The following is an 18,998-nucleotide window of genomic DNA, read 5'->3' as shown; positions in this document are numbered from 1 at the left end:
TTAAGCAGGGGACAGTTTTGCGCCTGGTGTAGTGTTGGTTGGTAAGCTTTAGTGCAACAAGCCTTCAGCTAGTAATATCCATAGCCTTATGTTGAGCACAAATTTGTATGCACCTCCTTTTACATATCTAGGAACTGGTCAAAGGTAAGCATTGGAGAAAAGCAACTGTTGAAAACCAAATGGGACAACTCAGGTGACGTCATGAGTTGAGTTAGAAGCAATACTTAAAATTGGCCACCATCAACTGATGCCCCCCTGTGAACTCTCCAACATCTTCAAGTTGACTACCTTAAACATGCCCGCACAATATCCGATCTCGCTCTTCGTACGGAGTATTTCATGCGCAGCAAAATTAATAATCATAGTACTAATTTGATAATGCAGGGGATGTAGCCTTGTGGCTAGAGCTGCTGACTTTGAAACTGTGCAACCAGACTTCGCTTTCTGTGAATCCGAGCAAATCAACCAACTTACCCTGCCTACAAGGTTTATGCTATATAAAAAATTGCACAAAAAAAAAAAGAATCAGACTTCTATCATAGGTAACTGAAATTAATCTAACCACAGCCATGTTTTAGGCTGTATTGCATCTTTACTCAAGTGCACCACTAAATGGTGTGGATTATTTTGTGTGTTTAGGGTCTATCTTGCCAAGACATCGCAACAAGTCACTCCTTGCCTACAGAATGACTTCCCTTTGTTTCCAAGTTGCAGAAATGACAGACCAGACAGTAGGCTGTCCATCAAAGTACAAGAGAGAAATGCGGTAAAAAAAGTTCACTATGGAGTTTACACAATTTTAAATCAGCAGTATAATCTGGTAAAAATAAGTGTGGTGTCTAATGGTAACTAGGAGTGGGCGGAATTTGCAGAGTTACACACTGTGGCATTCGCAGAGTTAAACGATAAATCTGAGAATCTGCAGCGTTCCGCGAGCCAGCATAAATCGGTATGTTGTGCTGATTTTTAGCACCAGGAGTTCCATCAGCGAGAATGCCATCACAGGCACAGCTTCTTTGCTGTTACTCAAGTAGATTTTTTAATCGAGCAGCAGCTTTCTCAACGCAAATGGTTGTAACCACTGGCATGAGGAAAATCTCGCCAGGTGCCCTCCTAGCACCTGAAAATGGTGCTAGGGGATGGCAATTTTCGCTCCCCATCAGCAATTTACCATTGGTAGGCTACACACAAGAAAGATCTGCCACATGCCCATTGGTGGAGTTTGGCCAGAACTCCGCATTGCAAGCGTAACATGGCGTGGCCAAAACCCCATGAACTTCGCCTAAGGAGAGGAATGGATAGCCCATTCCTAATGATAATTTAGGTTCATCGCTATCCCCATAGTGGTCTGTCAATACGCACCAACTATGAATTGCAGTTGATTCCTAAACAGAAGAACATTCAATACAGATACAACTGTTCGTAGTCTACTTACCTCTCCATTAGAGTCTTTAAGTATCACTATGACATTATCGCCCACTCCCCAGGACTTCTCTGCCTTCCACACCAAGTCAGATGGAGGGTTATGGCCAACACCAGCACCAGCTCCCCAAATCTGAAATACCACATTTAAAAGAACTTTAAAAGTGAAAAACATTCATTTCAATACCATTTAAACTAGCGACAGAAATACAGCATCACATTAGATAAGCTCTTTGGTTCCACTAATCCAGCTATATGGTAAGCAAGGTTATGCTTAAGCAGTACCTCTGAGCTGCAAAAAAAAAAAAAAAAAAAAAAAGGCGTAAAACTACTTTCAAATATTTGTGTCTAATGTACACCATATCAACACATAGAAACTATTCTCAGTTGTCTGCCAGGAAGTGCAAAACGTGAATTCCTCATTTCCAACACTACATTTATGATGGATTGCGAGCAAATGGTGACTTTATTGCATCCAAAGAATCCTGGCTGCTTAGACGTCAGTTGTGGTCACACAGCATAAATCGTGATATTTCTGTGTCGCTGTGGCCAACAGATTGTATTAGAAATTCCATAAAGGCAACAAAATATTCAGTAGACTATTTTTTTTGTATTACAAATGGTTCAAATACGCTTTTACTGATATAAATCAGGTTTCACGGACCACCTTAATGAAACAATTCACTTCTGGTAGTTAATCTTGCAACAAAACAATCTACAATATTACACCGGGGACCACCATAAGATAAAAAGCAAACTGAATTGCTTTATGAATGCTGAGCAAGGGCGTTTGACATTGCTTTCCCACTGTAGACTACAACCAGGCAATTAGAGTTCTACTTCTTGTGAAGAAGTAGGCATAGATGTTAAATCTTATGCCCTGGCCAATTAAAACAATGAAAGCCTTACCAATTCTATACTAAAATCATGTGTCGCCCGTGTTGCTCTCATGGTTGCGGTTTACTTTCATTCTAAGCATGCTAATTATACCGTGCCTTCTAGTGGAGAGGTAGAAAAGCTTATTATGTGGGCTCCTAGAGCGCCGCCTACAGAAACTGACATTCCGTGTTAGCACTCCAACTATTCTTAGGAAATTGTATTATTTATTCGCTTTTCACCCTTCCAAACGTTATCACCATCTTTTGTTTATTAAGTACATTATTCATTAAGTTTGTCAAAATAATTGTGCATACCTATCATCAAGGGACCAAACAAGACAGCACAATGCCAACAGGGCAGAGTTTAGACAGAAACGCCTAAGATGTTCAGGTGGGTAATGCTTGCGCATCAGGAAGGATGGCAGTGAATTCTGCCATATACAAGAGGAACACAACTTTCAAGGTAACTTCATGCTGGTATAAGCAAAGTCCATGCACAATGAATGTAGAAGGCAGAGAAGCTCAGGTTTCCCAATCTCATTATTGCAGATTCCTTTAATGCTGCAGTGAGGGTGAGTGGATTTATTCTTTCCTTCAACTCGGAAAACTGGCAAAAAGTGAAGCTAATCGTGGTTAATGTGGCATTAATGAGCACCGAAAGATGAATAAAGTTCAACTCCCAACTTTACCTCCTTGTATTCCTACTCATAAATAAGCCAACATACACCTTGTCTTGTGGTGGTCTATTGTTGGCCGCAGTTTTATAAGGAATATATATATATATATATATATATATATATATATATATATATATATATATATATATATATATATATATATATATATATATATAAATATAAATTACCTACTGGCGGTCGCCAGTAGGTAGTTATAGTTAAGACCTATTAGCCATAGGAAAACCGCAACATTCTATTGGCAATAACTTTGGCATTGATGATTGATGAAGCTTCTTGAAATTTTCCAAGCTTCTGGCCAGCTCAGTTCCGCTCTTTCCCTGATAGTTTTGGGGTGATTGGTCAAGCGGGGGCCAAGAAAAAAAGGGGGGTCCCATAACGTGTTTTCCCTATGCAATTTCTCATATGACCTTTAGACACGGCTACAGCCCGAACAGCTGAACGGAATTACACCAAATTCGGAAGAGGGGTAGTCCTCAGTTCTGACTTGGGCCTTTTGCTCATATGGTGTCAATATATTCAGTAGTTTCTGAGAAATTTACGGTTAAACTCATTTATATATCCATTGGCGCGGTGGATCCGCAGATTGTGCGAGGATTGGCATCGTACCATAAGCGCACTGTTACGATCACGCGCTCAAATCTAATTAGCTATTAAGCGGTTGTAAACATTCAAAACCAGGAACTGTTGGCAGCCATTTTGTGTCTCGGTAGAAGGGAGGGTGAAGAAGTCTGTGAAATATGTGTGCAAAACATGAACAGGGGCAGGGTAGACACACCCTGACCCCCCAAGGCCTGCTCAGGGGGTCCCACAAGGTCGCGGGATGCGCGTAGGTTCCGCGCGTTTCACCGCCGAAAAAAACCAAAGGATGCATTTTTGAGATATACATCAAGCTTTGTGTTTAGATCTTGGGTGGCTCTAAAAAGAGCCCTTGTGTTTATTGAGAGATTTTAGTACCTACAAGTAAGTACCAATGCAGAGTCTAGGTTCATGAGGAAGACTGTTCCCTTCATTTGTAAAATGTACAGCATCTCTCCTATAGATGCCATGCATATTGAAACGCAGATTGTTGTGGTAAATGGACCCCATTCTATAGTCTCTTTGGCTCAAGAAAATATAGTTGTGCCCCACAATTCACACTCTAAGCATCTTGAAAGGAGATAAATGAAATGGCAGTTTGAAAACTAAGATTTTTCCTAAAATGGTGGATAAGATGCAGTGTTGAAAAACAGAAAAGAAATGATTGCTTGTTTGACAACATTCTACACAGAAAACTAGGGTGCATGTTTCTGTTTTTTAAAAGCATGATTCTTATTGGTTATCAGAAAGTGATTGAAAATAACATTACGTAGGATAAGCTGGTATATTGAGAAGTCAAGAACACTTGCTATTTTATTTAGCAACATTGTGTGATGAACTTTTGCGTTCTTCGGGAGCCGGCATTGCTTTTTCGCATGGGGAGGTGCTAATTTGTATGTGGAAATGCAAACTGCTTTGGATTTTAAAAGTGAACAGATTTCACTGCTCTGTCTTTCAAAATGCAAACTATGTTTGCTATGGGAGGGCGGGAGTCGTGAGAGTACCGCCCTGTCAAAGCAAACAGCAGTGCACTGGGGGTAGGCACCCCGGGACACTGCAGAAGCCGGCTGGCGAGGGTGGCTGTACCCAGGGCTCTAGAGGGCACCAAGCGGATGGCCACGCAGTCTGCCTCCCTTAATACACAAATTCCCAGGGGTGGTGGTTCCCGGGGCTTGAGATGGGTCGTGGAGACCCACACACTTCTAATTTTGTAGGGGGGGCTGGGCGCGAAAGTAGTGCAAGGGGGTTGTAAATCTGGTACACAGTGTTCTGTTTTACTTTGCTTTCCTTTCTGTCATGTAGAGGATCCTGGGTAAATATAACAGTTTCTGTACAGCCAGTACCTTTCAACCCTACCCCTAAAAGACTGTCTGCCTGTTACCATAGTAACAGTTCATGGAACACTTAAATTAGCACAGATGTTAGACGTTCACCACACTATGTTGCAAATGGTGTTGTAGTTTTAAAACTTTTCCATAGGAACCGTTAGTTGTAGCAATAGACTCTGGTAAGGATCTGGTAAAGAGTTGGCCTCAGAATTATACTTCAAATTGTAAATATCATTTCTATTGGGGACTGCTACCCCCACAAAAAAAAAAAAAAAAGACGTATATACTTTTTTAAAATTAACTTTTATTAAAACAATAAATAACTGGAAACATAACTAAAAGATAATACAATGAATAACTGGAACTATAACTTTAACAAAACAATATAATAAACAACATGTGATATGGACTCCAATAGAAGTACGGTAGGTAATCTGCAAAACAAAAAAGAAAATTAGTGTTTAAAATTATATCGATGTGACTAAATGAGGTGAAACATTACAAGTCAAAGTAACACTGGACTTTTTTTCCTTTTTCTTTTTTTACATGTGCAGTGTCTGATACAGTTCACTTGTCTTATAGGCTTGCATTCAAGCGGTGTCTGTATAGAAGTGCCTACTGCGTCATATTTACATTACAGATTAACAGGTCTTTAAAACGATTCAGAGATGAGACAGAATTAGGTGAGAAATCAAGTCATTATGCAGGACAATATTCTTTAGGGCTTATTTACAAAACTCTTGCGCCACTTTTGTGTTACATTTCTCATGTTGAAAGTGACATAAGGGTTTTGTAAATAAGCTCTTATTTCTAATGCATTTAATCGGCGGTATTGTATATCTAGGCCGCTCTGCTTACTTTGTGTAAACACTGTGAGGAACAAAGTTCAAAACTTCAACTCAGCTTTCGATCTATAGTCAGAGAGGACAGCAAAGTACATAACTTTAAAAGAGAAACGATGAGAGAGAGAGAAAGATAAAGAAAACAACATTAAAACTGTGAAAGAGAGAAAGTTATAGAGCAGATTTACAAACCCAGCCTCCACCTCCCATGGACCTTCCTCTCCGTTGCCACCTCCTTTGCTATGCCTGATCAAATCTCTTCACTTGACCTTGGGCGTACCCGCTCTCAAAACGCTTCTACTGGCCATTGTTCATGCAGACTTTGGTCCACCCTTTTAATCCATTTTTGCACTTGAGATGTAACGTCCTACCTCTGTTCTTCATCTCCTACTTTCTCCTTTCAAATTCTCTTGGAAAGATCTTATCAAGCCTTCAAGAGAAAAAGTAAGAAGGCTGGGAAACTACTTTATATGGGAGTTCTGCATGCCATCCAAATACCCAATCATCTAATTTCATGGTTGCTACCTTTCTGTAATGCACTTACGTTGCAGTGTTCATCATGTCTGGCTATGCGCATTACGACAATACTGAATGTTTAGAAATTAATTTCTACAAGTTTTAAAAAAGATGAATGCAAGAAAAGTTACTTGTCGCATATGCAAGACTGCTTTCAAGAGTAGACCCCAATAAAAAGTGCTGGTGTGGAACTGCAAGTATACGGAAGCACTTGCAAATCAAGCATCGAGTCAACTTTGCAAGGGAAGAGTTAAGGAGATTGAGAGAGGCTCCTCCTGCTTCATGAGAATGCCCAAGTACCAGTGGAGCAACACCGTCAACCTCTACTGCACAGCCTAATATTCGTCTCCAATTTGGAACCCTTTCAGAGAAAAAGTAAGGTCGAGAGCTCTGTATGCCATCCTAATACCTAATCATCCATTAGTTATACAGAAATCCACCCTGTATCAGACCCATCCGTACAAGTGTGAATTGGAGATTATCTGCCACCAAAAACCCCTCAAGTACTTATATCTGTTACTTTTTAACTTCGTCGACTAGTTATATTGAGAGTATTTACCTTCACGCTATCCGTTAAAAAAGTTTGAATCTTTTTGGCTCCATACAGTAGAGAAAGACTCTAAATGTAAAAAAGAAGTACATTAGCGCATCCTAACAGCAATGGTAAAAATTATAGTACCTAATTTGCAATATTTTCTACATGTTTTTAGGGGTTTACCGATCGAGTATATAGGACAGTCACAACTGTTCAAAACAAGTTGTAATGGCAGGATAACATACATAATTTTAAATTCACAAACATAATGGAAATATCTTACTATACTATGTTCAAAATTTAAGCTGTGCCTTTTTATAAAAAAAATTGAAAGACAAAACAAAGTACCAAGTAATCCAAAGTTGATGACACCACTAGGGTATTATACAGTTTCTATCATAAAATGTTAAAGTCAAACCTGATGACTCCATTAGGTTCATTGCAATTTTCCTTGAGCTTCTCAAAACTAGTACGTTCCATGTTTGAGACATCGGTGTAATGAGCTAGAACAGGAGGATATACTTTCTTCAATCTCAGCAATTGGCTGCCAATTTATGTAACATTCTGCAAACTGAAAAAAAGAGTTACAAATGTATACGTTGTACAAATGTCCAAGCTTCATTTTAATGTACATAAAAACAATTGTTCTCAATAGGATTGGGGTTGAAAAGCAATCATCAGAGTTTTCAAACCACCCGCGTTAGGACCATACTAGTGGTTAGATAAAATCATATGCGAATATCAATATGTTTTCGATGGGCAGTATGGGCGTGCTCGGTAGGGGTTCATAAGTGTCATCCCTAAAAGCCCTCTTTCCTATTTACAACTATTCTAGCGAAAAGTTATTAACATAAAAAAACAAAGTAATGTATCTTCAACAAAATAATGTTTTTGGAAGTATCATTACCAGCATTCAAACAACACCACAATTGTAGCTGTCCTGTTATCTTTGGTTAGATTCTATCACTAACTGCCATTGGTCATATTCGGGACGCTTCAATATCTGTAGTAAAACCTTTTAGAGACATATGAATGGTTATGTTAAATATTTTGCTTTGATTCAACATGTCGAGATTATAAGTTGTACGTAAAGGCATTTTGCTAGCATTATTGACTAATTTTACAAGCTTTTCTTGCATAATGGCAATAAGGTACAGTCCAGTAAACCTATGCTCCAAAATGCCTCCTTTTCTTGTTGTTCGCTTGCAATTTGTCAGAAGTACTAACTCTCCTTCTTTGAAGGTGTACAGCTTATATTTTAGTATGCTCATCTAAATCATTTGTCTGTGGGTGATAGGTTGCACTTATAGAACGTTCTATTTGTAAAAGCTTAGATAACTCTCAATTACCCTAAAACAAATAGGTATAATTATATTTGGCACGCAAAATAGGAAATAGCATTGCATTATACAAATGTTAGGCCGAGATTGGTTACTCACTTCATTCACAAACTCCCGACCTTGATCTGATAGAACCCTTTTTGGACTTCGATGATCTAGAAATTGAGAAATAAACATCAAGGAAAATTGAAAGACATGTCTTCAAATAAAAAACATTCAAAACAACATTTTCACTTTGTATCTCAAGTGCAGGCTGAAAACGTGTAACAAGCATTTAAATGAGAAACATTTGGGTTTCAGAAACAAACGTCTATAAGACTATCACAGTGGAGATTTACAGTTTATAAAAATATTTATAGAAGCAAGAAAAATTATTCCATTTCAAATGACATATTTGGCCAATAAAATCAGGAGGGCATGCTTTTTTTTTTTCATTTTGTTGATACTAGAATGCCAACTAATTCTACCAAAACATAACAGCACAGTTATCTGTCTGCAAACATATGAAATACAAAAATGCTCATCTCATAATGCTTTTCTATCATGAAATGTTAAAGTGAAACCTGATAACTCCATCAGGTCCATTGCAGTTTTTGACTGATAGCATATGGAGGGCAGTCAGTGGATCTGGTGTGTCGAGTTGTTGACCACCACCTGGAATAGTGCATGGGCAGGAATAAACAGCTTGTGGCGACCAATACGTCCCATGGTTGAGACAACTGTATAATGAGCTAGAACAGGTGGCAAATCAAGTTTAACGTTATTAAAAAAACATGGAGAGCATGCTAAAATACAACATTGACCAATCGATTACATGTGCAGTACATGGGGAGGAAGCAACACGTGGCGCACTACTTAAAAAATGAAAGGCCCAGAAACATCGGCTACCAGGGCAAGTTATTCGATGTACAAAAGGTGGAAACCGTGCTAAAATACACTATTGCCGAAAACATTACTTTTGCAATGCATGGGGCACGTGACGCACTACTTACATGAGAAAAACTACATTGCATTAACTTGAACAGCACATAGCACACTGCTGCGGGAACGGACACGTGGCGCTTGGTAAATTAAAGAAACGCAGCAGGATTAAGTGATTTACACAGAAACAAAGGTTACGGAGTCAACTTTAATGATCTAAAAAAAGCAGGAAAGCGTGCTTAAAAACAACATTGCCAAATCGAACAAAAATTTGCATTTACGCGGTACTTAAAGATTGTTCAGATTAATTAACTTAATTATCCTTAAAAAAAGTGCTCACCTAAGAAGAAGTAGATACAAACACTATCAATGTGACTGCGGAATAGGAAAAGTTTGAGAAAGTTGGAAGGTTATAAATGCCTTGCAGAACGATGATTGGTTGAGCATGTCGTCACTGGGTGTGAGAGCTGTGATTGGGCATGTTGTAATTGAGCATGCGCAAATAAAATGAAATACGTTAAGGGTACACGGCCAGATGGTGGGACGTATTGTGCGCATGCACAACATTAACAAGCATGCACTACCATAAACAAGCATACGCAAAGTGAAGGCAACTCCTAGGGGGGTACACACACAGATGGGGTTCTGATATTGATAGTACACCGGCTCCCGCAGGAGGCGGGAAGCCGGGACTGTGGGGGGATTGGAGACCCCCACACAGTCCCCAACGGTGGGGGACAGCCCTAGGGGATGGGATCCCCAGGGTTCAAGTGGCGCGGGAGGAGGGCCACGTGGCTCCCCCATTAAAAAAAATGTATTTAAAAGAAGGCCGGCCCCCGGGAATGGGCTTTCCAGGGCCTTGAAGAGGCGTGAGGAGGGGGGCTAATAATTGGCCATGCTCCAGGGGATGGGGTCCCCGGGATGGGGGGGGGGCGCACGCTGGTGTCTTCCCAAAAAAAAAAATACGGATACTGCGCGCATTGTCATCTTACCATAAGTGCACCCTACCGATCACGCGCTGAATGCTAATTGGCTGTCAAGTGGTTGTCAACATTCGAAACTAGAAACTGCTGGCAGTCATTTTATGCCTCGGTAGAAGGGAGGCTGAACAAGTCTGTGAAATGTGTGTTTAAAAAGTGAAAAGGGGGAGGGTAGACACACCCTGACCCTCTTGGTCCGAACAGCGAATTCCAATTTACTCACCTGTTATCAGGAGAGAACCCAGTGCTGCATCTTTTAACCCAGCACTGACCCTGAAAAGTAATTCTAAGCATACTTACAAGTAACTTGTATTTCCTTCCATAGGAATCCCCTTCCTACGAGAAAAATAAATTAATACATTTATATTTGCGGGTTAGGCCCTAGGGGATGGGGTACCCAGGCCCCAAAAAAAGTCAATGGAAGGGGGCGACAATGTAATGTCATTTAAAAAAGAAAATATCTAAAAATAAAGTGTTTTAAAAAATTTAGTAAATCAGTATCAAAAAAATAAATAGAATAAATGCATTTAAAAATTGTCATTTAAAAACCTTTGAAATTCTCTGAAAAAAAACCCATAGGTTTTAGACAAGTTATAGTTAGGAATTAGCATTTAAAAACACCTCAGAAATTCACTGAAAAAACCCGCAGGTTTCAGGAGTGTTCTAGTTAGTTGGACATTTCACTCGTCCAAACCATCGAAATTCCCATTATAGTTAGTTGTACTAACTAACTCACACGCCCGCAATCCACTGCTGATGATGTCACATATTACATCAGTGAATGTGGTTTGGATATGTATATATATATTACCTACTGGCGGTCGCCAGTAGGTATATATAGTTAGGACCTAGTTTCCATAGGAAATCCGCAACATTCTATTGGGAATAACTTTGGCGCCGGTTGATGAATCTTTGCGAATTTCTCAAAGAAGATGGCCCGCTCCGCTCCTTTCCTGAAAGTTTTGGGGTGATTCATCACGTGGGGGCTGAGAAAAAAGGGGGGGGTCCCAAAACGTGTTTTCCCCATGTTATTTTCCATAGGACGATTAGACACGGCTACAGCCGGAACGGCTGAACGGAATTACTAGAAATTTGGCAAAATGGTAGAGTCTGATTCGCAGATCACGCTTATGCTTAAATGGTGTAAATCCCTCCAGTAGTTCCTGAGAAAATTAAAAGGAAAAGAAATTATATATCTGGGCGGAGCCTAACCACACCTCATCGTGAGATCTGATTGGCTGTCAGCACTTCATCCAAGAAGTGTTGGCAGCCATCTTGGGACCAATATACATGATAGCACCTCATTAAAAAGCATTGCAGTTAATAGAAGGTTTTAGGACTTTAGTTACATTATAAACCATCTGTTGATGGTACCATACCCATTTTAGGAATTGTGGTGTGTTCTAAGGTGATTTTACCATGTGAAAAAGCCTTCTTCTGGGATATCATGAATCATGTTTGAAAGAAAACTATTGTCTAATGCTTTTCCCACAGTGGTTTGGAAGGGGATCTATAAGCTAAACTGAAAGCATATTTTCTGTAAATTCACATTATCTTTCTCAGTCATGTGAGAATGAAGTCTGACATTCTCAGTAAAACATGTACATCCAACAAGGACAGAGACTGTCAGTTGATTCCTTTGTGTTCTACTGCAGCTTCCCCGAGTGTTCTAAAGAACAACTAGAGCGCTAACAGGCTTACTTATGACAAAAGTATGGCACACCAGAAGCCATCTTGATTGGAATGAAGTGGTAAGTCTGAAAACATTTATTTTAAAAAGGAACAAAATGAGGGGGTTCATTTTGCCATAGAAAGTATGATTAGTGCTGCAGAAAGAAAAAATAGGGCACATTTTGAGTGACTTCTCAAATCCTCTTCTCTTTCATTAAAAAATTCTGACATGCAGTCTCCCAAGATGGCCACCAGAGACAAAAGAGCCCAAATGTAGCCCAAATATCACCCAGATGTAGCCCAAGTATAGCCCAATGACAGAATGTCCCAGAGTGTTCTAAAGAACAACTAGAGCGCTAACAGTCTTACTTATGACAAAAGTATGGCACACCAGAAGCCATCTTGATTGGAATTAAGTGGTAAGTCTGAAAACATTTAATTTAAAAAGGAACAAAATGAGGGGGGTCATTTTGCCATAGAAAGTATGATTAGTGCTTCAGAAAGAAAAAAGAGGGCACATTTTGAGTGACTTCTCAAATCCTCCTCTATTTCATTAAAAAAATTCTGACATGCAGACTGAAACATGCACTTTGAATACCAGCAGCAGACTTCCCTGGTGAGCAGTAGCTTTACTACAGTGATCTAATGAGCAACTAGAGTGCTAACATTCAGAATTTATGGCAAATGTGTGACACATCTGAATGCCTTCTTAATGGAACCAAAGTAAACAAGCATTGAAAATGCAATAGGTCTCACCCTCGTTTAAGTTAAAGCGATTCTGTTTGTAATGAGGTGGCTTTTTAGCTTTCTGTTTGTAATGAGGTGGCTTTTTAGCTTTGCTTTTATTAGTGTTTTTCAAACTTTCGTATAAATACCATGCATATATGTATGTGTATGCATGCATTTATATTTGTTTTTATATAGATATGCAGATTATATATATTACCTACTGGCGATAGCCAGTAGGTATATATAGTTAGGATTTTTTCTCTATTGGATTTCTGAAAATTCTATGTCTAATAACTTTGGCGTTTGTTGACGGAATTGGCTGAAATTTTCAGGAAAATGGCACAATCTGTTTCTGAGCAGCCCCTGAAAATATGGGGGGGTTTCGTCAAGAGGGGGCCGAGATAAAAGGGGGGGCCCAAAACACGTTTTTCCCATTCATTTTTCCATAGGGCGGTTGGACTCACTTTTAGCTCGAACGGCTGAATGGATTTCCACGAAACTTGGCAAAATTGTAGATATGGTTTGCCCGTTGTGCCTTTGCTAGGTCTCAATATATGTGCTCCAGTGGATTTTGAGAAATTAACGTTCCAAAAAATATATATATCTGTAAGCGCGCCCCGGTTAGCGCCCCGGTCCGCGTACCCGACGCGTAACGGAACTTCGCGAAGTCCGGAGCGGCCGCCATCTTGTCTCTCGGTAGGATTGAGAGACAAGATGTGGTGAAAAACGAAGGGGGAAATGAAGGAAAGGGGCAAGGTAGACCCCTCCTGACCCCCTAGGATTGATGAGGGGGATATTAAAGTGCCCCGCGGGGCAAAAAATAAAAATAATTTTTTTTTTGCGATTTTTCGCCGTAGAGGCGCGTCCCGGTACGCGAACCGGGCAGCTAACCGGCAGCGTAACGGGAGTCCGCCATCTTGTGTTTTTGGAGCGTCCGGTTCGCGTACCGGGTAGCGTCCCGGTGAACGTAACAAGGGGAAAACCAAGAGAAACAGTAAAAAAAAAAATTAAGGGAATAGATTTCCAGCAAACTTGGTAAAATTGTAGGGACTGTTCGTTTGATGTGCCTTTGCAAGGCCTCAAGATATGTGCATGTGTGGATTTTGTCTAATTAAGGTTAAAAAATATATATATCTGTAAGCGTGCTCCGGCGCGCTTACGTTACGGGTTTTGTTTGCGCTGCAGAGCCGATACGTCACGGTTATGCGACGCGTCATGAGGCGTGTCACGTGGCTATGTGATACGTCACGTAATAAAGAATATATTTTACAGCTATAGATATTAGCTTTTAAAAAACCAATGAAATTCACTGAAAAAACCATAGGTTATAGACCATATATAGTTAGGAATTTGCATTTACAAAACCTTGAAAATTCACTGAAAAAACCATAGGTTAGAGACCATATATAGTTAGCTGGACATTTTATTGACATAAAACCAATGAAATTCCATATATAGTTAGTTGCACTAACTAGATATCGTGCACGCGCAATCCACTGCTGATGATGTCACATATTACATCATTCATGACATGGTCAGTGACAACACTGATGACATCACTGATGACATCTCAAATGACATCACTGATGACATCACTGATGACATCTCAAATGACATCACTGATGACACCACTGATGACATCACTGATGACATCATCTAGTGTCTGTGTTTTTGTAAAGTTTAAATATGTTTTACATATTGAAGAATGAGTGGATGTATGGAAGACTGAGTGTGTGTGTGGCTGGCTGGGAGGTGTGTGACTGTGCATATCAATGTGTACTTGTATCAGTGATTGTATAAGAGAGTAAGTATGTGTTAGTATATGTGTGAAAAAGTATGGTGTTCTGTGTTTAACTGTATAGATGAGGAAATTGAAGTGTGATTGATTCTTTACAGGACTGACTAGGTGTGTGAGTAACTCCATGGATGAGTGGCAGTGTGTGAGTGTCTGCATAGGTGTATGAGTGCATATGATAGTGTTGTAATATTGAGTGACTGTATGTATGAGTGATTGTATGGGTGAATGAGTGATTGTGTGTGTAGACGTAGGAATCAGTGAGTGCGTATGTAGTAACTGGTATTGGTGTGTCATGATGTCATCAGTGATGTCATTTGAGATGTCGCAAAAAACAACAAGTGATGGACTGAATGTGGATCAATGTCACACACTCCCCCAGTCAAAAGATCTGGGCCCAAATCCATCGTTTTTTTGCACTCCACACCACCCTGGGTCAGATAATGGCTTTATGCAAATCAGCTCTGACCCTGTTGCCCCATGGGAACAGTCCAGTCCGAACTACAACAGCCATATCTTTCCCAGACCGGAATCAAGCATCCGAGGACCGGACCGGTTTCGAGGTAACACCTCTCTTCAGCCCGGCTAGCTTGACTCCAAGTGGTGTGGAGTGCCTGGGACCCACGTCTGGGCATCCCCAGCGCACTTAGGGCGGCAATTGCAAAAAACAACAAGTGATGGACTGAATGTGGATCAATGTCACACACTCCCCCAGTCAAAAGATCTGGGCCCAAATCCATCGTTTTTTTGCACTCCACACCACCCTGGGTCAGATAATGGCTTTATGCAAATCAGCTCTGACCCTGTTGCCCCATGGGAACAGTCCAGTCCGAACTACAACAGCCATATCTTTCCCAGACCGGAATCAAGCATCCGAGGACCGGACCGGTTTCGAGGTAACACCTCTCTTCAGCCCGGCTAGCTTGACTCCAAGTGGTGTGGAGTGCCTGGGACCCACGTCTGGGCATCCCCAGCGCACTTAGGGCGGCAATTGCAAAAAACAACAAGTGATGGACTGAATGTGGATCAATGTCACACACTCCCCCAGTCAAAAGATCTGGGCCCAAATCCATCGTTTTTTTGCACTCCACACCACCCTGGGTCAGATAATGGCTTTATGCAAATCAGCTCTGACCCTGTTGCCCCATGGGAACAGTCCAGTCCGAACTACAACAGCCATATCTTTCCCAGACCGGAATCAAGCATCCGAGGACCGGACCGGTTTCGAGGTAACACCTCTCTTCATTTGAGATGTCATCAGTGATATCATCAGTGATGTCATTTGAGATGTCATCAGTGATGTCATCAGTGTTGTCACTGACCATGTCATGAATGATGTAATATGTGACATCATCAGCAGTGGATTGCGGGTGCGCGATATATAGTTAGTGCAACTAACTATATATGGAATTTCATTGGTTTTATGTCAATAAAATGTCCAGCTAACTATATATGGTCTCTAACCTATGGTTTTTTCAGTGAATTTTCAAGGTTTTGTAAATGCAAATTCCTAACTATATATGGTCTATAACCTATGGTTTTTTCAGTGAATATATATATATATATATATGTATAGATATATTCTATTCACTGGGCTTTGTTTGAAAATATATATATATATATATATATATATATATATATATATATATATATATATATATATATATATATATATTATATATATATATACACATATATACATATAAATGCATATGCATATATATATATATATATATGTGTATGTGTAGAGAGGTAGAGAGGTAGAGGTGGAGAGGTAGAGAAGTAGAGACTAGTAGAGAGAGATAGAGAGGTAGAGAGGTAGAGAGTGAGTAATAGAGAGTAGAGAGTGAGTAGTAGAGAGTAGTAGAGAGTAGTAGAGAGTAGTAGAGAGCAGTAGAGAGTAGCAGAGAGTGAGTAGTAGAGAGTAGTAGAGTGAGTAGTAGAGAGTAGTAGAGTGAGTAGTAGAGAGTAGAGAGTGAGTAGTAGAGAGTGAGTAGTAGAGAGTGAGTAGTAGAGAGTGAGTAGTAGAGAGTGAGTAGTAGAGAGTGAGTAGTAGAGAGTGAGTAGAAGAGAGTGAGTAGTAGAGAGTGAGTAGTAGAGAGTGAGTAGTAGAGAGAAAGTAGTAGAGAGTAAGTAGTAGAGTGATTAGTAGAGAGCAGTAGAGCGTGAGTAGAGCGTGAGTAAAAGAGAGTGAGTAGCAGAGAGAAAATTGTAGAGAGTGAGTAGTAGAGTGAGTAGTAGAGAGTAGTGGTAGAGAGTGAGTAGTAGAGAGTGAGTAGTAGAGAGTGAGTAGTAGAGAGTGAGTAGTAGAGAGTGAGTAGTAGAGAGTGAGTAGTAGAGAGTGAGTAGTAGAGAGTCAGTAGTAAAGAGTGAGTAGTAAAGAGTGAGTAGTAAAGAGTGAGTAGTAAAGAGTGAGTAGTAAAGAGTAGTAGAGAGTGAGTAGTAGAGAGTGAGTAGTAGAGAGTAGTAGGGTGTGAGTAGTAGAGTGAGAGTAGTAGAGTGAGAGTAGTAGAGTGAGAGTAGTAGAGTGAGTAGTAGAGAGTGAGTAGTAGAGAGTGAGTAGTAGAGAGTGAGTAGTAGAGAGTGAGTAGTAGAGAGTGAGTAGTAGAGAGTGAGTAGTAGAGAGTGAGTAGTAGAGAGTGAGTAGTAGAGAGTGAGTAGTAGAGAGTGAGTAGTAGAGAGTGAGTAGTAGAGAGTGAGTAGTAGAGAGAGTAGTTGAGAGAGTGAGTAGTAGAGAGTAGTAGAGAGTGAGTAGTAAGGAGTGAGCAGTAGAGAGTGAGTAGTAGAGAGTGAGTAGTAGAGAGTAGTAGAGAGTGAGTAGTAGAGAGTAGTAGATAGTGAGTAGTAGGGAGTGAGTAGTAGGGAGTGAGTAGTAGGGAGAGAGTAGTAGAGAGAGAGTAGTAGAGAGAGAGTAGTAGAGAGAGAGTAGTAGAGAGAGAGTAGTAGAGAGAGAGTAGTAGAGAAGTAGAGAATGAGTAGTAGAGAGTGAGTATTAGAGAGTAGTGGAGTAGTAGAGAGTGAGTAGTAGAGAGTAGTGAAGAATATTCCAAAGTTTGGCACAGTACCACTTGCACAATAAGTCCAATCAAATCATATCACTTAGAGTCCTTATTGAAGCGCTGAATCTTGGTGTATATTCAAATGCTTTTATTTTCCTTAAGTTTATGTACCACAGCCAGCAAACGTGTTTCTTTCTGTACAACAGAACAACTTCAGGGCGTTCTTATTTCCTTCAAGTTATGTCGGTATCCTGTTGTCATATAACTAGATATTTCGTCCAAATGTTAGACGAGACGTGTTAGACGAGACGTAAGTACATTCTTATTCAAAGTGACTAGGTATCAATTTTACCCACACAATTCGGGCAGACTTGAGTAATTTATAGCATCCTCAAAGTCAGTCTTTCAAAAATTCCTAAGTATAGGACATGATAATCCAAATCCAAATGTTTCTCAAGAAAAGTCATTTTCAATCGTTCGGAATATCGGCGTTTGGACAGATATGACCCACGGGCACGGTTTATGACTTTTCTTGAGAAACATTGGGATTTAGATTATCATGTCCTATACTTAGGAATTTCTGAAAGACTGACTTTGAGGATGCTATAAATTACTCAAGTCCATGGATGCTGCTGGGAACGCCCCCAGCAACACCCATTGCAAACCCCTTTATCAGGCAGGATTACGCCACAAAAAGTGGCTTAGTCCTGCCTGATAAATATCACTCAGCCTTCTGCGCCACCGAAACGTCACAAAAAGTGCATCATTCATGACATGGTCAGTGACATCACTGATGGCATCACTGATGACATCTCAAATGACATCACTGATGACATCACTGATGACATCATCCAAGTGACAATCAAATACACCTCATCACACACTAGTATAATCTTTCATCACTCACTGTAAAATAGAAAGTGCCATATTTGAAACCATTGACACACCAATAGAAATTTCTAAACACCCACTCAGTTATTCATAGAACTATACACACATCTAATCATTTACCTATAGATTCAATGTTATATGCAGTGAATAATCAACAGAACACTATCAAATATACTTATACGCCTATTTCAACATTACACACCAGCACACATTGTATACACTTATAAAGACATCCTTCTGACTTATGCAAACAATTGATTATACTTACATTTACTCACCTACACACTTATACAAACACCACTTCATCTATTTATATAGATAGTAACTCACACTTAGTGTGTTCAAGTATACAGTTATCCATATAGTGACTCATACAATCACTAAGTCTTAGGCACACTTAATTAGATATAACGGTCACATACACTGCCTTTTTTTTTTTCAAGTTTAATGGAGATGTACCATTGAGAGAAATATTTCATCACCACCACACCCATGAACATATACGCACACTGAAACAACTGTTATAACATGTAGTCCTAACCTCATATACCTACTGAATCAACTATTCACACATTTTTTGGCAATCACACACCCCCCACCAAACCACATCAGCAGTGGATTGCGGGTGCGCAAGTTATAGTGAGTACAACTAACTATAACTGGGGAAGTTCAATGGTTTTGTAGGAGTAAAATATCCAGCTAACTATAATATATATATATATTTATATAAAACAGAAATTGTTGGCAGCCATCTTGTGCCTCGGTAGACTGAGGCAGAAGAAAGCCGAAAAACAAACGTGTAGAACACAAAAAGGGGAGAGGGTAGAAACACCCTGACCCCCTAGGCCTGTTAAGGTGGTCCCACAAAGACCCCCAA

General features: G+C 40.0%; 1 protein-coding gene across 1 annotated transcript in view; it reads right to left on the bottom strand.

Annotated features, from left to right (window-relative positions):
• LOC144826413 (lamin-B3-like) overlaps window positions 1-18,998 on the bottom strand; it is a 484,608-nt gene that overhangs the window by 122,653 nt on the left and 342,957 nt on the right. Inside the window, exon 9 of the mRNA XM_078684729.1 lies at window positions 1,436-1,555. Within this exon, the coding sequence (XP_078540855.1) occupies window positions 1,436-1,555 (120 nt within the window). The remainder of the gene's footprint in view (window positions 1-1,435; window positions 1,556-18,998) is intronic.

This window comes from Lissotriton helveticus, chromosome 3_2, assembly GCF_964261635.1.
Source record: "Lissotriton helveticus chromosome 3_2, aLisHel1.1, whole genome shotgun sequence".
In the NCBI taxonomy this organism is placed as follows: Eukaryota; Metazoa; Chordata; class Amphibia; order Caudata; family Salamandridae; genus Lissotriton; species Lissotriton helveticus.
This window is presented reverse-complemented; position numbering and strand designations above follow the sequence as displayed.